General features: G+C 39.7%; 1 protein-coding gene across 9 annotated transcripts in view; it reads left to right on the forward strand.

The window, feature by feature from the left end:
- Positions 1-23,181, forward strand: part of LOC311519079 (isoaspartyl peptidase/L-asparaginase-like) — a 240,120-nt gene that overhangs the window by 100,985 nt on the left and 115,954 nt on the right. For all 9 annotated transcript variants that reach the window (XR_014711191.1, XM_084625299.1, XM_084625301.1 and 6 more), the window contains one exon: positions 8,010-8,173. Coding sequence is in view for 8 of the 9 variants with exons in the window: in XM_084625299.1 (XP_084481425.1) it covers positions 8,010-8,173 (164 nt within the window). In the remaining variant the exon portion in view is untranslated. The remainder of the gene's footprint in view (positions 1-8,009; positions 8,174-23,181) is intronic.

Here is a 23,181-nt window from a genome sequence, read left to right on the forward strand (position 1 = left end):
TCATCCCTTAATTTTGTGGCTTTTATAGAGATCTATTGCTTATAATGTATCAGGCTGTTTCTGAAACTCTCATGTTGCCATAATGCTCATCAAATTATCAATAAGTTAGCTATTGGCAGAATAGTTCCTTTCTTAGGACTGCTGTTGGATATATGTCCTGATTGGTTGTGCCCATGTCCCTTTCCATAGCTAACTGTGGTATTGTTCTACCATCCTCCATTTGTGTCCTCATTGGCACTGTACAATCAGAGTGTCCCTTCCCTAATTGTTCATGTGATACATATTGCTGATGCTCCTACAGTGAAGCAGGTGTTAGTGGAAAATAGCTGCTGTAGAGTATTTAACATGACAAGGCTATGAATTATGCAGATTTTACCCCAATTATCTTCACTCACTGCCCTTCATATGCCCTAGTTATTCTGTGATAGGCAGTGAAAGGAGTATGCAAAGAGAAGACACCCTATCACACTCTGCCTGGGCAGCACATGATATAGGACATCTGCAAACACTTACCTGCAAAACCAATACGCCTTGCGTTTTCTAGGCACAAACTCACTGCCTAATAATTAATGTCAGATGGGATTGGCTGCATTGTATTGGAATATAGTATCAGCATATATTTGAAAAATCAAACCATGGCTAAAACAAACCCTGTGACATCAAATAAACATTCCAGTACTACGAAATGTGAGTATATAAAATTTGCCTGAAATGTTATAATTTGTGTTTGAAGTATTAACAGAATCCACTGTGTTTTAGAGCAATACAAATTCCTCAAACAGTAATAGAGTATCTCTTTAAAATGGATTCAACTTGGTGATGCAGCATGAACATCCAGAATAACAAGACTGTTGTGTTACTCTTCTCATTGCCATTCTACTTCTGCCCCAGGAGAGAAATTAAAATAGTTCCTGAAACATATAGCAAAGCTATAAACCATGTGAAGCAATATCAGCATTTCCCAGAAGCTCTATTTATTGCATTACCAAATTTTTTATTCATGAACTTTGTTCTAATTGTGTTAGTATCAAAGTATATTATTTTTATTGATGATAATAGTGTATGAAAGTAATTATGCTAGTGATTTTAGCATATTAGTTTATTTGTAATACTGATAAAATATAAGCTTTAAAAATGCATAACAAGTACAATTTTCATATTACATATGTATACAGTTTTGCTTCCTAGATGTATCGTAATATTGTTGTAGGGCCTGAGCCTGAATTCCTTGTGCACCTAAATGTCATGTTTAATTCAGTGAGACTGTTAGGGTGCACAAAAAAAGAAAGAGTGGGCCTATAACCCACTGTAGTGGTTTTTTTTATTCCTGTACTTCAGTTGTAAACTCTTTGGGGCAGGGACTGTCTTTTTATTCTGTGAGTGATTCTCCTTCCTATGTGCTACAGTCAGGCAAATTAATAATAATAATAATAATGGAAAATCTTTCTGCCAATGAGATGCAGGCTGTACAGTATTCTCTGCGCCAACAGAAGCCTTAGCACTTTGAATAAAACACTGGAAAATATACAATAAGTATTATTCTGTATTGCTAGGGAGATGGACTGGATGATCTAGGAGGTCTTTTCCATCTCTGTCATCTATGATTCAGTATAAACCTAATCAAAAAATCATTGGTCAGTTGAAAGACCCCAATTTATTTGAATGGGATTTGAATCAGATCCTATAAGCATTTCAGACTTTGCATTGCTTTTTCTGTGAGCATAAATATATTGTAAAATGTTCCAGTTAATTCCAAATAACAAAATGTTTCCATTGTACTGCACGTGAATCTTAGGAGTATTTGATAATATGAACTGCATTTTATTTTTACATATTATTTTAGTACAAGGAATGTTCAAGGGTAGTTCCAAGAAATATGAGCTTGTATTATTTAAAGCAAACTATAAAAAAATCCATAGTACCTTCAAACCTGTATCAACAAAAGTGTTATAGATAAATATTAGACTGAGGAACTTGATAAATAAGTTCAGCAACTTGTATTAAATCTGATGCATACTCTCATGGGAAGTTGTTTGACTGAGAAAATTCATGTATAGTAGTACAGTTAAAAGTTTAACCACAGATTTGACTCAGAGGTTATGGATTGTGTTGCATAATAGGTAGGCTGAGGTCATTTATCACTTCTCTGTCATGCTCATTGGTTAGCACGCTGGTGCTGTGGTGCTACATATCAAATCCCTAATCCATTTGTGTTAAGAATGACATTTGGGGTTTTATCATAATGATATGTTAGTGTTCCTCCAATACAGTTTTACAAAATGTGACTAGGTTGTTACAGGATTATTATATGGGGCAGAAGACAGTCAGAAAAAGTATCTTTAGACTGATAAATAATACAGAATTTTCAAAGTGCAGGGTTCTTTTTACCTTCACTCTTTTGAAGTTAAATAAGACTTGTCCTCTAGTGCTGGAGTAAAGTGAACATCTATATTCATCAAAATTTAGTTTTACATCCATACATGGAGGAATTAGAGTTACTGGTGCAGGAAGTGAAACCAGATATTATAGGTATAACAGAGACCTGGTGGAATAGTAGTCATGACTGGGCTACAGGTATTGAAGGGTATGTGCTGTTTAGGAAAGACCGAAATAAAGGTAAAGGTGGTGGAGTAGCACTGTATATCAATGATGAGATAGAATGTAAAGAAATAAGAAGCGATGAAATGGATATGACTGAGTCTGTCTGGGCAACAATTAAATTGGAGAAGAAAACTATTAGAGCCTCCCCTGGGATAGTGCTTGGGGTGTGCTATAGACCGCCGGGATCTAATTTGGATATGGATAGAGCCCTTTTTAATGTTTTTAATAAAGTAAATACTAATGGAAACTGTGTGATCATGGGAGACTTTAACTTCCCAGATATAGACTGGAGGACGAGTGCTAGTAATAATAATAGGGCTCAGATTTTCCTAGATGCGATAGCTGATGGATTCCTTCAGCAAGTAGTTGCTGAACCGACTAGAGGGGATGCCATTTTAGATTTGGTCTTGGTGAGTAATGAGGACCTCATAGAGGAAATGGTTGTAGGGGATAATCTTGGCTCAAGTGATCATGAGCTAATTCAGTTCAAACTGAATGGAAGGATTAACAAAAATAAATCTGCAACTAGGGTTTTTGATTTCAAAAGGGCTGACTTTCAAAAATTAAGGAAATTAGTTAGGGAAATGGATTGGACTGAAGAATTTATGGGTTTAAAGGTAGAGGAGGCCTGGGATTATTTTAAATTAAAGCTGCAGAAGCTATCGGAAGCCTGCATCCCAAGAAAGGGGAAAAAATTCATAGGCAGGAGTTGTAGACCAAGCTGGATGAGCAAGCATCTTAGAGAGGTAATTAAGAAAAAGCAGAAAGCATATAGGGAGTGGAAGAAGGGAGGGATCAGTAAGGAAAGCTACCTTATTGAGGTCAGAATATGTAGGGATAAAGTGAGACAGGCTAAAAGTCAAGTAGAGTTGGACCTTGCAAAGGGAATTAAAACCAATAGTAAAAGGTTCTATAGTCATATAAATAGGAAGAAAACAAAGAAAGAAGAAGTGGGACCGCTAAAAACTGAGGATGGAATGGAGGTCAAGGATAATCTAGGCATGGCCCAATATCTAAACAAATACTTTGCCTCAGTCTTTAATAAGACTAAAGAGGATCTTAGGCATAATGGTAGCATGATAAATGGGAATGAGGATATGGAGGTAGACATCACCATAGCTGAGGTAGAAGCGAAACTCAAACAGCTTAATGGGACTAAATCGGGGGGCCCAGATAATCTTCATCCAAGAATATTAAAAGAATTGGCACAAGAAATTGCAAGCCCATTAGCAAGAATTTTTAATGAATCTGTAAACTCAGGGGTTGTACCGTATGATTGGAGAATTGCTAACATAGTTCCTATTTTTAAGAAAGGGAAAAAAAGTGATCCAAGTAATTATAGGCCTGTTAGTTTGACATCTGTAGTATGCAAGGTGTCATAAATATAAAGGGAAGGGTAAACCCCTTTGAAATCCCTCCTGGCCAGGGGAAAGCTCCTCTCACCTGTAAAGGGTTAAGAAGCTAAAGGTAACCTCGCTGGCACCTGACCAAAATGACCAATGAGGAGACAAGATACTTTCAAAAGCTGGGAGGAGGGAGAGAAACAAAGGGTCTGGGTCTGTCTGTAGTCGTCTTGGCCGGGGACAGAACAGGAATGGAGTCTTAGAACTTTTAGTAAGTAATCTAGCTAGGTATGTGTTAGATTATGATTTCTTTAAATGGCTGAGAAAAGAATTGTGCTGAATAGAATAACTATTTCTGTCTGTGTATCTTTTTTGTAACTTAAGGTTTTGCCTAGAGGGGTTCTCTATGTTTTTGAATCTAATTACCCTGTAAGATATCTACCATCCTGATTTTACAGGGGGGATTTCTTTATTTCTATTTACTTCTATTTTTTATTAAAAGTCTTCTTGTAAAACACTGAATGCTTTTTCATTGTTTTCAGATCCAAGGGTTTGGGGTCTGTGGTCACCTATGCAAATTGGTGAGGCTTTTTACCAAACCTTGTCCAGGAAGTGGGGTGCAAGGTTTTGGGAAGTATTTTGGGGGGAAGGACGCGTCCAAACAGCTCTTCCCCAGTAACCAGTATTAGTTTGGTGGTGGTAGTGGCCAGTCCAAGGATAACGGGGGTAATATTTTGTACCTTGGGGAAGTTTTGACCTAAGCTGGTAAAGATAAGCTTAGGAGGTTTTTCATGCAGGTCCCCACATCTGTACCCTAGAGTTCAGAGTGGGGGAGGAACCGTGACACAAGGTCTTGGAAAAAATGTTGAAGGAGAAGGTAGTTAAGGACATTGAAGTCAATGGTAAATGGGACAAAATACAACATGGTTTTACAAAAGGTAGATCGTGCCAAACCAACCTGATCTCCTTCTTTGAGAGAGTAACAGATTTTTTAGATAAAGGAAACGCAGTGGTTCTAATTTACTTAGATTTTAGTAAGGCGTTTGATACTGTGCCACATGGGGAATTATTAGTTAAATTGGATAAGATGGGCATCAATAGGAAAATTGAAAGGTGGATAGGGAATTGGTTAAAGGGGAGACTACAACGGGTCCTACTGAAAGGTGAACTGTCAAGTTGGAGGGAGGTTACCAGTGGAGTTCCTCAAGGATCAGTTTTGGGACCAATCTTATTTAATCTTTTTATTACTGACCTGGGCACAAAAAGTGGGAGTGTGCTAATAAAGTTTGCAGATGATACAAAGCTGGGAGGTATTGCTAATTTAGAGAAGGACAGGGATACCCTACAGGAGGATCTGGATGACCTTGTAAACTGGAGTAATAGGAATAGGATGAAATTTAATAGTGAGAAGTGTAAGGTCATGCATTTAGGGATTAATAACAAGAATTTTAGTTATAAGCTAGGGACGCATCAACTAGAAGTAACGGAGGAGGAAAAGGACCTTGGAGTATTGGTTGATCATAGGATGACTATGAGCTGCCAATGTGATATGGCTGTGAAAAAAGCTAATGTCGTCTTGGGATGCATCAGGAGAGGTATTTCCAGTAGGGATAAGGAGGTTTTAGTACCGTTATATAAGGCACTGGTGAGACCTCACCTGGAATACTGTGTGCAGTTCTGGTCTCCCATGTTTAAGAAGGATGAATTCAAACTGGAACAGGTACAGAGAAGGGCTACTAGGATGATCCGAGGAATGGAAAACTTGTCTTATGAAAGGAGACTCAGGGAGCTTGGCTTGTTTAGCCTAACTAAAAGAAGGTTGAGGGGAGATATGATTGCTCTCTATAAATATATCAGAGGGATAAATACCAGAGAGGGAGAGGAATTATTTAAACTCAGTACCAATGTGGACACAAGAACAAATGGATATAAACTGGCCACTAGGAAATTTAGATTAGAAATTAGACAAAGGTTTCTAACCATCAGAGGAGTGAAGTTTTGGAATAGCCTTCCGAGGGAAGTAGTGGGGGCAAAAGATCTATCTTGCTTTAAGATTAAACTCGATAAGTTTATGGGGGAGATGGTATGATGGGATAACATGGTTTTGGTAATTAAATATTCATGGTAAATAGGCCCAATGGCCTGTGATGGGTTTTTAGATGGGGTAAGATCCAAGTTACCCGGGAAAGAATTTTCTGTAGTATCTGGCTGATGAATCTTGCCCATATGCTCAGGGTTTAGCTGATCGCCATATTTGGGGTCGGGAAGGAATTTTCCTCCAGGGCAGATTGGAAGGCCCTGGAGGTTTTTCGCCTTCCTCTGTAGCATGGGGCACGGGTCACTTGCTGGAGGATTCTCTGCTCCTTGAGGTCTTCAGACTACAATTTGAGGACTTCAATAGCACAGATATAGGTGTGAGGTCTTTTTTAGGAGTGGTGGGTGAAATTCTGTGGCCTGCATTGTGCAGGAGGTCAGACTAGATGATCATAATGGTTCCTTCTGACCTAAATATCTATGAATCTATGAATCTATACAATACATTGATAGTTTTTGTTTACTTATTTTTATATTTACAGACTTAATTTTCCTATCTAAGCCAGCACATTGCCTGCAAAGTATTTCTTCAGTTGAAATATTTTTTTCATGGGATGATTTGAGAAACAAGTAAAACTGATACTGTTGAAAAATGTTCTTTTTTCATATTTCCAACCAAAAGGAATTTTAATTACACTAATTCTAATTCTTCAACACTTGTGGCTAGGACAAGCATCACCATCCTTTATATAAGTTCGTGGGCAGAATGTGACTCCTCCATTTGGGGAGACAGGGCGCGCCTGGACCTAACTGACCTAACTCACTCAAATAATGGTCCAGATCTTTCCTGCTCCTGCCTCAGGCTCAAATCCTTCCTTTTCCCTCAGGGTAGAGAGTAAAAGAAGAGGCACTCTGTGGCTACTGCTGTAGCCCCATGACTGTAGTGGCTGCTGCTTGCCCCACAGGGACCATGTCAAACCTATCTTTCCTTTGTGTTTGGAAAATGCTTAGTGTATTCTGGGCATTACTACAGTCTAATTAGTAAGAATGTATCTTTCCGATCCTCTTGCTCATGTCCCTGATCTATAGGACATGCAGAGAGTCACCACAGAGATTGGATTTATAGTGGACTTGGTATGTGGACCCTCTGTGCAGGGTCCCCACATCCTGCTCCATTACCCCTGTGCAGATGAGTAGAAAAACACCAGTTCTGCAGAAGGCCATTGAGTAGAGAACAGGATTTCCTTCCATATTTTAAAAAGGGTTTTTTAACTGCTTTCTGTTGTACTCTGTGGAGAAACATTGTATACAACCACAGAATAGGAATGTGGTATCTTTTGTTCTCAGAAGTGCTGCAAGTAAAGCACAATTTAATAATGAGAGTAGTTATTAATACCATGATATTCATCTGCTGACCCTGAACTTAAGGAAGAGAAGAAAGAAAATAGTGAGAGAAGAAAGAAAAATAAAAAAATGAAGGCAAAGAAAAGAATTTAAAGGAAAGAAATGGGAAAAATTAGACAGTGAGATTTAAATGAGAAAGGGGAGAAATAAAGAGAAGTGAACCAAAATCATTGTTTCTTTTTTTTTTGGTATCATGCATAATTGTCACAGAGGAAATTAAGTGGGTGACTAAAATTTGCCTTCTTGTAGGCCCCAAGACAAATTAGACTGTACTTCAAACCTTAAGGCTGAGATTTTCAATACTGACTAAGAAATTTACGTGCACCATTCCCATTAATTCCAGTGGAACTTGGAAGTCCAAATTCCTGAGGCAGCTTGCAATACATCAGCCTAAGAATCTTTTAAACCTACAGTATATTGATTAGACCAAAAATTCTTTGCACAGTGGTCTGTTTCTTCAAATGTGTTTACAGAATGCCTATGAGAATGGGACTGTGATTCTAATTAGGGCCTCTGGGTGCTAAAGGAGTAGAGACTTTAAATATAATAATTTTTAATGTATCATGCGGTTGATAGCATTGAAGATTATTTTTACTATTCTGTTTCTCTCTCTGATTTTTTTTTTAGACACCTTATGTGATGCTCACTGGAACGGGTGCTAACCAGTTTGCTGAGAAGCTAGGCATACCTCAAGTGCCTGTAGAAGAGTTAGTAACAGACCATGCCAAAGCTGAATGGGAGCAATACCGCAAATACAAGCAGACTGTCAAATCACTTTTTAACACGGAATTGTAAGTAGCAATTATGGATATGTTACTGATTTGGTTGACACAAATACTAACTTGGATTTATGCCTTTTGAATGAAGCTGCAAATACTAGTATGTCTGGACAAAGGAAAGAAAAATGTAGCATAGATTGTCACATCATATTTGATTTTGTATATTTCTTGTTTTAGAAAAACACATGGAAACTGAAGAAAGTCTTTGCTACCTAGTGATTTCTTAAAAAGTGATTTTGTATTGGATCTACTTAGGGCTAGATCTTGGACCACACTGTGCATATTGGGTTTGATGGCTGAACTGTTTTTCATAATTCACATAGCATGTGTACACGTAAGGTGAACCTTGAATCTTGAAGTACAAGTGGAAGCAAAGAGAGGGATTATGAGATCAGATCTGGGTGATGGTTGAATTTAGGAGTTTGCTGTCTTAGAGATAATCTTCATCTAAGATTGAACTTTCAAAAGCCCTCAAGTCCAAATGTAGTAACCACAAATGCATCCATCTTGAGACAGTAGGCCTATGGACAAGCACTTCATCTTTATGGGACTAAAGATACTCATCTTCTGCAGGAACAAAATGAGACAAAATAGGGAAAGTAGAAATATTTTTTTATTGAAAGTAGTATCCAACCTGATGATGTTGGCAGTATTTGTCTTTGTAGGAAATCTTGTCTTCTAGTATTAACTGGTTAAGGGGATTCATATATTGTACAGTAAAAGGAAGTTGCTAAATTTCAGCAGTCACAGACAAAATTATAGGACTGTCTCAGTATCTTTTTGATAATATTGCAATGGTCATCAATCATGTTTTAATTCAATGTTTCCCTGATAGAAATCTGACTCATTAAGCCACCCACAGATCAGTTAACTGAGAGTTCAACATCATTATGTAACTAATACAGCTTAATATGATACAATGAAGCCACAGATTAACATTATTATAATGAGAAAGGCAGAATTATTCTCTCTGATCTTTTGTTTTTTTTTTTAAAAAGCATCTACGTAATTATCTGCACTAGCCTTTCATGTGTTAAATCTATTTATCAGTCTAAGCAAACATTTTAGATTAAAAAAAACCCTAGTGTGGTTGCATGGTAATCATTGTTGCTAGGATTTGCATCTGACAAAAATCTAATATATATTATAGTTTAAAACTGGTATGTTCTTTGATTGACTACTATATATTTTAAAATATCCAATGGAGATATGTAGTTAAAATCAATGTGAATTTTGGCTCAAATCATCTGCTTTTCAGGAAAAAAAGTCAGTATAGGGCACTAGATTTCTGTGAGCTCAGAGCGTAATACAGAGGGTAAGACAGTAAATGTGGTCCTTGGATTTATAAGAAGGGGAATAATAAGTAGAAGTATGAGGGTGTTGTTACCACTGCATATGGCACTAGTGAGACCATTACTGGAATATGGTGTCCTGTTCCTCTGTGGACACAAGATGTTGACAAATTGGAAAGCACTCAGAAAAATGTGACTAGAACTACTCAAGGTCTGGAAAACCAAGTTTACAATGAGATAAAGAAGCTCACTCTATTGATCTTAAAAAAAGATTAAGAGGTGACTTGTTCGTGGTCTAGAAATACTTACATGAGGTGAAGATTTCTGATAATAGAAGGATCTTTAATCTCTCAGACAAACATAAGATCCAGTGAGTGGAAGCTGAAGCTAGACAAATTCAGACTAGAATTAAGCTGCAAATGTTTACAGTCCGTCTCCATTACTTGAAGTTGTTAAATGCAGATTAGATGTTTTCTAAATATATGCTCTATCTCAGACAGAAGTTACAGGCTTGATATAGGATCCACTTGGTTAAATGATCATAACGGTTCCTGCTGGCCTTAATCTGTGAAGTTCCCCTTGCAGTTTACACTCTGTTCATCAGTTGTAGGGAAGGTGATGTCCATTCTCTTGAGAGCAAGGGTCTCAGATCCACTGAGAGCCCACACGTCTACTGAGATTTGCTGAAGGACAGGGTTGTCTGAACACTGGCCAGGTGTCCTGGGATTACCACTGGGGCCTGCTGGGCGATCACATTCAATGTTACGGTCAATGGGACAATGCTACTGAAGATTCTTCTGCCAGCTGCTGCTGGTGCTACCCCTGGAACTCCACTTCAGTATGGGGAGTATTGATGGGGTTTACATCAGGCAGTGGGATTGGCTCAAAAATTTAACCTAATTTAGTCTATTTCAGTAATTTGTATCTTCATATGGCTTAGAGGATAAATATGCTTACCCCTTAGCTCTGCCCTGATCCAGCATTCTCTATACAGAAATCCTCAGTTTGACAGAGGAGGACCACTGAATCGGGAGGAAGGAGGTATACTTTCTCCTTCTGTATCCCTGATCGTGTATCTGCAAGATTTTCATGCCCTTCTACCATCGGGAGGCAGAGGGAGGGGGAATGATCTGCCTTTATTTCTTGTCAAAAGCATGTGTGACTCAAATTGCAGGAATAGGACCTTAGCAATGACACTTCTAGGCATAATAGGGTCTCCTAAAAATGCCTCTAGTGAATTTTAGGTTTGACAACCACTGCATGGAAGATAAAGTCCTATGAAGTGTAAGACAGAATAAAGCAAGGATGGATGGTGGTGAGTTATAGAGGACACAGTAGAAAAGAGCAAAAACTGAATCAAAGTTTTTATAAGACTACAGTGTTGCTTAAAGACACTCGTCAGCAAACATACTAACAATGATGTGCTGACACTCAGCTATTGGTCAATTGCCCCTTACTGCATTTGGGATATAGGGCCTTATTCTCATTTGCATTAAAGCCCCTTTACCCTACTCTGGTAGTGCAAATGGGCCTTAAACTGGGTTTAATTTATTACTACTTTAAGGCCCCTTTACACTTCCAAAGCAATGTACAAGGGCAGAAGTAAATAAGAAGTAGGCCCATAAAATGTAATCTATAATTTTAGACTCACTTGTATTAAAGGCATTAAAGTTCAGTTAAAACTATCCTCTCATCTAGAATAGTGTAACATGTTAAGGTTGATGGAGAATTGCTTTTCTTTGGTTTGGTTTTGCAATGGGCAGCAAAGTGTTTTACCTACCATATATCTAGTTGCTGTTCCCCCGGAGCCAGTCTTTGTTTCTGCTTTACAGTGATCGCTGTCACCCATTTTTAGATAGTCACCATTTGTTTGTCATAGACAGGGTCTCAAGAAAGTGGTGAGGGCAATTATTTCCCATTTCTTTACTAAAACTGTAGAAAATGTGGGCAATCTCTTGGCAAATGTCATCATTATTCTGCTATCATGTAGGATTCACTGGGATGTTCTATGTTATTTTTATTTTCATTACCTCAGAAGCATAAAATTTTCAGCTTTGCTCCCTTCTCATCAGCTTCTCGATTTCTTTCATGTACCTGAAATCAGAGGCAGATGAGCATAGGAGTCTGAAGAGACAGGAACAACGGATGCATACATGCTACAATATAGTAAGAGGTTATTACATACAGCAAAGTAAACTCTCTATACGGTGTAGAACAGGGGCTCACCTGAGCTAATCACATAACATTAGATGGGGTTCTTTGTAAATTGACAGTGCTGGCCATCCTCTTGAGTTAGTAATGACAATGAGTTGTTTTGCCAAGTGGCAATGTGTTTCAAAATAAATTCATCCCCTATTCCCTTCAGTCCTCTTTTTTTATATCTTCCTTTCTATCTTACAAAGTGGAATGTAGAAAAAGTATCTTTTTCTTCAGACCTCCTTTCTTCACTCCAATTTCCTCTAATTTTCTCTCTCGTTTGCAAAACACTTGCTCTTCTTATCTCCCTTCTCCTGTTCTCAATCCTTTTTTTATCTCCTGTGCTTTCTGCTCATCTCCTTCCCCATCCACTTCAGTTCTTTCCCCTTCCAATTCTGATTGCCCAACTCTATTTACATAACTTGTAATACAATAAACTAAACATTTATTTTATTATTCTACAGTAACACTGGGCCAAATTCTCTGCTAGTGCAATTCCCTTGAGTTCAACTGAGCTGCACCCATATACACCAGCAGAAAATTTAGCCCACTGTTGTACATATGGATAGCACCTTCCCTCCTGCAGGATCTCAAAGCATAGGTGCAGTCACACAGAGTGTAAGGGTCAACAGAAAATTGTTTACCATGGTGATAGACTTTTTAGGCCATTAGTAAGTAACCACTCTCACAACAGTACCATGTACCTCTCAGCTGTATCTCCGCTTTTGGAAACCTGATTGGAGCGGAGACAGCTGATTTTTTTTTAATTCCTCTCCTCTCCTTTCCCCCATCCGGTTTTATCTTTCCATCTGCTAAAAGAAATGCCATGTTTCAAGCTGCCATACCTGAACTCACAGCCTTCCACTAACAGGATTAACAAACACAGTAAAATGGGAAGTTGTTGCTCGTTCCTACATTACTGGGGGGGGAGGGGGAAGCTGGCGGAATCTGGATTTTTATCATGGATTGTTGATGAATTTGGTATTTTAGGACCAGGTTCAAACACAGATTCCACTGCCTTCTATACAAGCACTGGATGGAGGGGCTGGTGTTCAAACAGTGATAGGTGCTCACAACCTCCACTTTTCCAGTGGGCCTGCAAGCCAGCGCTTCCCCAAAAGCTGGGTGCTCTGGCAAGGGAAGTGGCATGATCAGAGTGTCTAGGAACATAAGTCACAAGTTATGGCTCCCCTGGGAAGCGGAGGACTTTAAACATAACTTTCTCTCCTCCACAGTAGCTTTCCCCACTGGTGCAGAGGAGTGATTCAAGCCGTCCACCCTTTATTTAGCTTGCAAAATTATACATTTGGAGGGATGCTGGGTCTTAGAGAGACATTCAGTTCAACATTCCCTTTCCCCTCAGTTTGCGGGAGGGAGAGAGCTCTAAAACTCATTTTATAGATTCATGCAACATCATGATCCAGCTCCTCTATCTTGCCAAGGCTTCTCCTGCAAAGAAAAAGAGGTTTAAAAAGAAAACCTATTCTGTGTCCATCTTAGAGTGTAAGCTCCTCAATACAGTGACCTATTTTCTTTGTCACAGGTGTGCATGGTATTTTACAGGCAATATAGAAATAACCACCTACAACACCTCTGAAGTGTTGCACCTCTGGTGAAGAGATCAGCTGGTGCACAGCACAGCATGCTGTACAACAATGGAGGGACTTGAGTCAGGGACACTATGATAAACCACTATTTTATGCAGAATGCTATGGGATTCTTAATGTCCAAGCACAGCACAGACAACTTCATTTTGTCAGGCCTCCTCTGAAACTTACTCATTTAGCTCCCTCCAAAAATATCTAGCTCAAAAGGATAAAGAATTTTGTGAAGCTGTTGTTCTAGGAATCTAGATATTTCAAACCTAATGCTTATCACTGCAAAGCCATTCCCTCGAGCTATCATGTCCTTCATGCTGATTGTCCAAAAAAAAAACCCCAAAACAAAAAACAAACACACACACACACTTTACAGAGAGAGGTATAAGGTAAAAAGAAAAGAAAGTGATACTGAGGGAATGGATTCTCTTGCTCAGAGCAAAGGAGAATAGAATGGTGTTCCAGGCCAGTGGGTTAGCACAAGGGAACATATCACTCCATTCCCGTGTAAAAACATGTCAGAGTGAATAAAGCACTCAAAACCACATGCAGGCTTGACAAAAGTAATGGAGCTCTAGAATCCACAGTTAGCCCACCTACTTCATTGCTGAGCTCCTCACACCTCCTTCCCACATCAGTGGTAAGATAGCCAGCTCTCAGCAGCATTGTCATTGGCTGACAGCCAGTTCCTGCACTCACCTGACCATTAAGAGTGCAGAAGCAGAGTTAATGCTGATTCAAGAAGTATTAAATGGGCCAGATATTTTCATGTGGTCTTTAAAAAGCACATTCTCCATCACAGTAGACTAGAGACGCAAAGTGGTCTCATGACTAGAGTACTGGACTATCAGTCAGGAGACAGTAGGTCTGTTGTTAGCCCTGCCATTTATCTATTTTGTGACTTAGGCAAGTCATTTTGCCTCTCTTCTCTCCCACTATTTGTCTGTCTTGTCTATTTAGATCTTTAGGGCAGTGTCTGTCTCCTACTATGCGTATGTGCAGCACCTAGCATAATGGGGCCCTGATCTCAGTTGGGCACCTCTAGGAACTACTCTAATATAAACAACAGAGACTATTCTTTTGCCCATGACCCCTTTTTGGTTGTATGGAGGTACTGCTGTCTCAAGCTGCATAGCAGTAACAAGAGGGAATATCTGTCTTTCCTTCTGCCCAGCTCCCTACCATTTTTGAAATTTTTCTCTTTTCCGTACTATGTTATAAGGAGGGACTAAGGGCTTGTCTACGCTTAAAGCATGACAGTAGCACAGCTGCACTGCTGTAGCGCTTCAGGGTAGACACTACCTGTGCTGACAGGAGAAGTTCTTCCATTGGTGTAGGTAATGCACCTCCCTGAGAGGCAGAGAATTTTTCCGTTGAGATAGTGCTGTCTACACAGGGACTTAAATTGGCTTAACTATGCCACTCAAGTGTGTGGATTTTTTATACCCTGACAATGTAGTTAAACCAACCTAATTTTCTAGCATAAACTAGGGCTAAGGTGTTCCCCAAAAGATGTCAGAGAATTGGGTTTATAGTGATACTGTTTCTTGGAATGTGCAGTATTTGCTTGAGGTGTTCTAAGCCCGGTTTGAGATTATCAGAAGCTCCACTGAGATCAGAGACCTGTAATCTGAAGTAAGGAATAGGCTGTTTAATGAAGAACATTGAAAGTTTCTCATTAAACATTAATATTTACACAGTAAAGTTTTTCTGATGTTAACTAATACATGCAGCAGGACAAAGATATATTTGTACAGTCATGTTGGACTCTAATCCTGCTGGAGTCACTAAAGATGTCGCTTTGCTTTTTAGCAAGATTGAAAGTAACAGTATTGGTAACAAAAAAACACTTCACAGCTCAGAATTAATTCCTGCCTATAGGCTGCACTGAGCCTCATTTAAAACAAAGTTTTTCTCTAGCCCTTTTTCTTGGGTTACTGCTATAAGTCACATTAAAAAACAAACAAACCACCACCACCACCACCACAACTTATAGGGGTAACTTTTCTTGTTCCCTAAGTATTAAAACTAACAAGTTTGTAATAGTTTCAAATATTTCTCATATTGAAATTACTTCTAACTCAATTGTGAAAGTGTACAGCTTTAAAAGGACTTGAGGTTCAAACAAAATAACAAATGTGATGCTTTTAAATGTAGAATATGACTTTTTAAAAGGGAACCTGTTCCAGGAGTCAAGGATATTAAAATGTATAATATAAGTTGTCTGCCAAAAAAAAACAAAAAACACGAATCTGTGCATGTATATGCTGCAAATGGCTCACTGAATTTCTTGTCTCTAATATAGGTATAAAAACTAGATAAGATCTGGAAGATTTTTTTTTTATTAAAGCATACATTTCAGACAAATTCCCTTTTCCCAAAGTAATGTCCCCAGAGATAGCCTGCTGTGGGCCCAGATAAGAATTTATAGCTCCTAGTAAGTCAAATTCAGACTTACAGAAAAAGAGCAAACAGATTAAAATCAGTGGGATTGCACTGGGTCACACCAGTAATGAATCTGACCTGCTGACTTCAAAAGGGATTGAGGCATGCAACACCTTTCAGCATTGGGCCCAGACTTTGTCTTATCAGATACAATAGGTGTAATACAAAGGTTCAGGAGTCACCGTGACAGGATTGGCAATAAGGGCAAATTATTAGTTGGTAAGAATATTTTTCAGTAATGTCTACAAAGGACTAGGGTCTCTTCCCTACAGAAAAGTAGGCATGTTCTCTGTTCTGAAGAGCTCACAGGCTAAAGACAGACAAATGGGAGGGAGAAGCAGATACTCCTAGGCTGACAAAGGTAGTACTTGACTATGGGTACATCTACGCTGGAGCTGGGAGGTGTACATTCTAGTTCAATTAGACATACTTTAGCTGTAATTTTGCTCGCTACTGCACCTCTAAAAATATAAATGCATTTGTGGCAACACCAGGGATGGAAGGAGAGAGCCATACTTATGGTCTCAGATGTGGTGGTTAGCTCTCCTGCTATTCGCACTGCCACAGCTTCATGACTGTTTTTAGCTGCTAGCTCAGTCAGAATGGGTCTGTAGAATTTACAACTTTTGTAGATATCTTGGCCACGTATAGCAGTCAGCATACGTCTGTGGTCTTCTACTTCCTTCCACAGAGTTATATCAATTATTTCTCAAACTTGTCAGTGTAAGTCAGCTAGTTTTTCTGTAGACCTTAGTGCAGAAGTGTATCTTCAGGAGAGGCTTCAGGATAGAGGGTAGAGCTGTATAAATGAGCTCAGAAAGGTCATTGCATGGATAAGGAGGAGCATGAAAAAGGCATGGATATGTTTGTGTGAGAAGCTGGCAAATGAGTGGAAAAGGCAGAGGAATTGCTGAGACAGGCAGGTAATGTGAAGTGAGACAAAGGCGGGGAAGTTATGCAAACTTGTGAAAGTTGTGATTTGGTTCTGTGGATAAGTTGGAGCTGATGTAACGATTCCAAGTGGGGGTGGCATGGTAAAATTGGTGAACCAGGAATATCATTTTAGAGAGAGTATTTTGTATGGACTGGAGAGCAGGCAAATGTGTTTTTTGTGAGCCTAGAGAAAACACTGCAGTTATCAAGATGGGAGATGAGTCTGAATGAGTGGTATAGTTGCAGGGCTAGGAAAAAAAAAACCTTTTCAGACACAGATTGTGTATAAGAAATATTTGCAATTCAAAAATGGCTCAAGAATGTACATTTTCTCTCCTTCCTCCCCCTACTGCTTTCATTCCATTCCATCACCAGAGAGGGGTGTCTGACAGGGCCACTCATCTCCTGAGAGTCTCCTATCAGCGGGGTGTGGAGCTGCAGTCCTCCACTACACACACACACACGCCTCAGGCACATTGCCTACATCACTAGGTGGGTCTTTAACAACTCAGCCGTCCAGCCAAATGTCACAGTCAACTGTATGAACCCCTTCCAGGGTAGCAAACACACTGTTTGCTCTCAACAGAGTCTTCAGCCATGTCTCTCAGCCCCTTTAAGTCCTGTCCTTCACTTGGGCTTCCTACCAGAGCCTTGTCTTTCTCAGGGCTTAGTTCCACTTCACTAATAAGTTGATGGGGGGACCCAGCCCCACCCACTACTCCAGGTCCCAGCCCAACAACCCAACACACATCAGCCATGTACTGCTTCCTTCAGTTTGCTGCTGCTGTTTCTTGGGCCTTTTCCCATGTAGCCTCTTTCTCTTCATACTTACCTCAGGGCTCCTCTTCCTCCTTGCTGAATGTTTCTCTTCTTGAGCTCCTGCAATGAGTATTTCAATCATAAACATTTTGACTTCTTCAGAGTTGTTTGTTTTGTTTATTTGGTTTTTGACCAAAACAATTCAATGAAGTTGATACAAATTAGCAAAATGTTTTGGTCAACCCGAATTTGCATTTTTCAGAGAAACTAAAAACAAAACATTTTGTCCAAAATATTTCATCCAGTTCTAGAGAAGTGGGATGGATAAAGTATGTTCCATTAAGTTGGCATTCACCCCTTGTGTGTAATATTTTCATTGTATAATTGTTTACAACATTTTCTTTAGTAAGTCCCCACAGTTTCTGGAATTGTCAGGGTCTGAATTGTGAAAAGGGAGTGTTTTGTTATAATGATATTTACTTTACATGCAAAAATCCTCCCTTGTATTACATTACTCTTCACCTCTAGATTAGGGTTGCCAGGAATCTGGTTTTCCACCAGAACACCTGGTTGTAAAGGGACCTTGGAGGCTCTGGTCAGCACCGCCGACCAGGAAGTTAAAAGTCCTTTCTGTGGCGCAGCGGAGGCCCAGGACTAAGGTAGGCTCCCTGCCTATCCTGGCTCTGCACAGCTCCTGGAAGCAGCCACCAGGTCCCCGTGGCTCCTAGGGGCATGGGCAGCCAGGGAAACTCCACATTCTGCCCCCACACCAATGCTGGCTCTGCAGCTCCCATTGACTGGGAACCACGACCAATGGGAAATGCGGGGGCAGCACCTGCAGGTGCAAGGGCAGTGCACAGAGCCTTCCTGGCTGCCCATACTCCTAGGGGCTGCAGGGACCTGGCAGATGCTTCCTGGGAGCCGCAGTAAGTGATGTCAGGAACCCACACCCCAACCCCCTGCCCCAGCCTGGAGTCACCTCCTGCACCCAAACTCCCTCCTGGAGCCCACACCCTGCCCCCCAGCCCAGAGCCTCCTCCTGCACCCCAACCCCCCCATCCTCGCCCGCCACAGAGCCCACACCCCCAGCCAGAGCCCTCACTCTCCCTCCCTGCACCCAACCCTCTGCCCCAGCCTGGTGAAAGTGAGTGAAGGTGGGGGAGAGCAAGTGACAGAGCGAGGGGGGATGGTGTGAGCACAGGTGGGGCCCTGGAGAAGGGGGGCCCTCACGGAAGGGGTCGGGTAGGGGCAGGGTATGGGTGTTCAGTTTTGTGCAATTAGAAAGTTGCAACCCTACTCTAGATATAGAAAAGTTTTCCCATAAGAATTTAAAGAATTTATTAAATTTAAATACCTAATTGCATTTATAAAATTATGGAAACTAGTTCATCCACATATTTACTTATTTAGACAAATTGGGTTCATCAGTGGCAATATTTAATGTTTACAATATCACTTGTATCCTTTTTAAACTTGATCCATTTGTGTAGATGCATATAATCCTAGAAGAGCATTTGTTTTGCACTGCAAGGTAATTTTCACATAATATAAATGTAATCATAACAAACACACATTAAAAGGGTCTACTTGATAGATCATTAAATTTAGAAATCTGTTTTATTGTATGCAGAAGAAGAGGAATGCAAGTGGCTTTGCAGTCATTCTGGTCTTAAACCATAAAAGATGGAAATTCACTCGGTCACTGAAAAGAGATCTGAAGACTTAAGTCTTTCAGCAATTACAGATCTTGCAGTAAGTCATATATAATGGGGAAAAAATCCTAAAATAACAGTAGTACAAGCAGATTTTCATTTTTTCAACATTTACAAAGTAGCATCTCTGTCCTGAGTGACATGTGATCAACAGGGCCTGCTGGGATAGCTGTAGTGCTGGACCACAATAAAAATGTGCTATGAAATATTTCAAAGATTGTTACCAAGGTATGTTACTTGCAGATCAACACATCAAACAGCATGTCTGCCTGTGACATTGAGCTTTCTTTACCTCCTGCATGATGGAATGGCATTCACATTAAACCAATAGGAAACAAATATTTGGATCAAATTCTACTTCCTCCCTAGGGTCCTCATAAGCCACCTCCACCACTGTCACCCAGCTGCTGTTAGATTCTGCCTTTTTTTATTGCTATTGTGCCAATCTTATGATCTTGTTAATATTATCACAGCCTTTGAATCATCCCTGTTGGACAATGGAAAAGCAAGACATGGCAATACTGCTTAATTCAGATATTTCAGCATTTTGTTCCTTCCATAAACAGTTGGAATCAGGACACGCTGATGTTTGTTTGATCTTCATAACCTCCATACTGAGCAGATGTGATCCCTTAGAAAATCTGGTAAGAAAAGGGCATGTAATGACAGCTGATGGTAGGCATATAAACCCCACAGTCTATGCTATTATAGCTAATTCATCATAATTCTAATTTACGTCATTTTAAAGAGGAAAGGTACAAAGCAAAATTGAACTGATAAAAGTACTCCAGAAATGACTGAATAAGAAATAAGATACCAAAAACAAGACAAAAAAGAAGGAAAGGAAACCAGGAGGAGAAGGCCAAATCCATATCAAACAGTGTTGCAGATTAAGTCTGCATACTGTACAGCTTCATCAGATGTTGAAGTAGGTGTGATCACTGCCTTCTTGCATCTATCTAGTTTGAGATAACTTCCTGCTGTTAGACTCGCTGAGACTGAAGAAAGAATTTCCCACTGTGAGGCATCCTTGTACAGTTTAATCTGAACATCTGGTGAGCATTGAATCCTCTGTGGCCAAATTTAATATTTAGAGACCACAGCTTTTTACACAGCAATATCATGATGAACATCTTATCCAAATACTCCCAGGGAATTGGTCCAATGATTTTTTTTCTGGGTAAGGCTTGTTCCTGCAGGACATACACATCTTTGACCTCAAGCAGACCCATGGTGAACTATGAAACTTTCACTTTCATAGTTTCAGTCCTGCATCTGCACATAAATTTGCAGATCTAAAAATTGTGGGAGGTGCTGATATAGCTAAATAAAGAGATTCTATTTCAATGACAATAGAGAATTGCACCTCTCTATGAATACCACCATAATCCTCACTGGTTTTGGATTAGTGAACAGACACAAGCCAGATGTACAGTTATTTTGGTATTTCTATTAACCATCCAGAAATAGTCAAATGTCAAAACACAATGCCTATACATTGCAAGTATAGCAATACATTGTATTTTGTTAACAACCCTATTTAACTTAACATTTAACTGATTTTTAATCAACCTTCCTGGGGAAAAATGGATGGGTTTTGCTTTACTTATCCATTGCTTCACTTAACCATTTTCTGAAAAAATGCAGAGGAAATATAGGGTATCCTTGGCCTGGTAAAGCTCAATATCTAGTTCTGGAACAAACAGCTCTGATTTTCTCTTTAGTTCAATCCCTTATATAGGATGTGTGACTCAGTCTGAGTTGCCTTGACTTTTAGCCAACCTGATGAGAGAGAGATCTTCTCTTCCAATTCTTTTGACAGAGAAGACATGGTCTTTGAAGGTATTTTTGTATTGTAAAATTATAATTTTAGTATCCCAAATATCTTTATAAAATATATTTCGTTTCTCCAATTCCCCTCCCTGAGAATTACGTGAGAATCACAAATTTATTTCCTTTTCCCTGAAGAAGTAAAATGGAAAATTTATTCCCATTCACCCTATGTTTGAATGAGAACTTTCTAAAACCCCTCTCCTGGGTCCTTTACAGGAGTGGATCCACGAATTATCATTGCTTTATTTATTGTGTTTGTTATTTTATCTAATCATGTGGTTGATGTACAAGACACAACTAAAGATAGTGCCTGCCTCAAGGATTTTACAATACTGTGGCTTTCATCTCTAAATTTTGAATCCCTCTGGGTGAGGAAAGCTCCCAAAGATTTACTGTCAGAATCTATAATACATAGTTTCATCCAAAATTACAATTAATGTCTTCCTTAAATAATGAATGCCGTTACTTTGGAGAGAGCCTATCCCCGTCCCTAAAGGGTATCTTTCAATCAGACATAATGTTCAGCTGCTTCTTTCAAATAAAACAAGGGAGGCAAGCTTTCAAGTTCTAGTAAATGAAATGGCTGATATTGTGAGATTCTATGGCGACTAGAACCCAGGGCTGTGGGACCATAGACACTTCTGCAATACCACCTGGCAGCCACGATAGTGCTGTGTGCATTATCTGTGGAGATAAGTACAACAGGAAGTACAACCTTGTAAAGCCAAACTCACAGCTTACCTCATGGCCCCTGATTGGTCAAGGTACCCTGCTGAAGCCCAGGAGAAGTTTCAGGAAGTGTCCATGCAACAATGTGGACTCCTCTGCCAGTTGTAGTGATCTTCTTGGACTTGCATCTTCGCTTGCTTTTGGACTCCTGACCCCAGCTTTGACTCCTGGCACTGACTCCTGATTCCTGAATCCGGCTTGGACCCATGGCAATGTTCTTGGCCTCTGACCATAACTGCTTCAACTCCTAGGTCTGATTGCCACTGCTCCAACCATCTAGACGACCCAAGCCCCAGTCATGACACACAGTGTGGAAAATCTCCCAGGTTCACCATTGTCAAGCACTCAATTTTTAAACTTTCCAGACATCTGGGCATGACAATCCTAGACCCAGAGCTACAGATAATTGCAAATTAGTTAAGAACTGATTTATATTTCTCCTTTCTCACTTTCAAAACACTTCCTTTACAGGTAATTTATTGTGCAGATAAGCAATGGAATAGAAGAGAATCAAAGTAATAGATGAATAGATTCCATTGAAAGTGAAAACTAGCAGAAAGGTAAGATCACTGTATGAGAGGTGATGAAGATGAAATAAACATGAAAGTAACCTGATTCCAACTGTTTATGGAAGGCACAAAACGCTAAAATACCTGAATGGAGCAGTATTGCCATGTCTTGCTTTTCCATTCTCCAACAGGGAGGATTCAAAGGCTGTGATAATATTAATGATTTCTTCTGTGCTCCAACACCCCTTTGCTCCTGTGGGCCAGGGAGAGGATAGTAATCTACTTTTGGCCCTTACAAGTGGCAGACTACTTCCCCCCATGTGCCAGCACAGCTGCCTTAGCTGACATGTTAGAGAGCTGGGGCCAAGGTTCTGCCCACTCCATGCCTCTTCCCAACCAGCTGCTTTAAGGAGAGGAGTAGCCAGTGTACATGGCCCATTTATCTCTAAGCACCAGGACAGAAGGACCAGGAAGACTGCAAAGGGAAATGAGGTGTGCGGTGTCTTGCTTCCCTAACCCCCATGCACAGCCATACAGCCAGGGCTACAAACTGGTTCTAAAACAGTTGTACATTTTAATTTAGTACTGGCGTCCTTAAATATTTTCAAGAATTAAGGAATATGTGCCAGACACCTCTTGATAGAGCAAATATCACATTTTAATGGATTTCATATCTGTATGTCCAAAACCCTTTTTTTTTATTTATATGTTTGAGGGGTGAGCAGTGGTGTTTTTAGGTAAATTGTTTTTTTCAATGAACAGCAAATCAATGCACAAAACAGTGCAGGTATTTACTATCTAGTTTGTAAGTATGCTGACATGACAGAGTGTTTCATTGCTAAAGAATTACTGTATTAACAACCAGTAATGTGAGCGAAGATGTAATGTGAGCTAAGAACACTTGACAGATTTCAGGCAAAAAAACAGTTATTGTCTGTTTATAAAAACTAATTGCATTGAAAAAGAAATTGATTATTGGAAGTATTAAATCAATGTTTATAGTATTTAATCAGC

The sequence above is a fragment of the Lepidochelys olivacea genome (assembly GCF_965140295.1).
Source record: "Lepidochelys olivacea isolate rLepOli2 genome assembly, chromosome: 3".
In the NCBI taxonomy this organism is placed as follows: domain Eukaryota; kingdom Metazoa; phylum Chordata; order Testudines; family Cheloniidae; genus Lepidochelys; species Lepidochelys olivacea.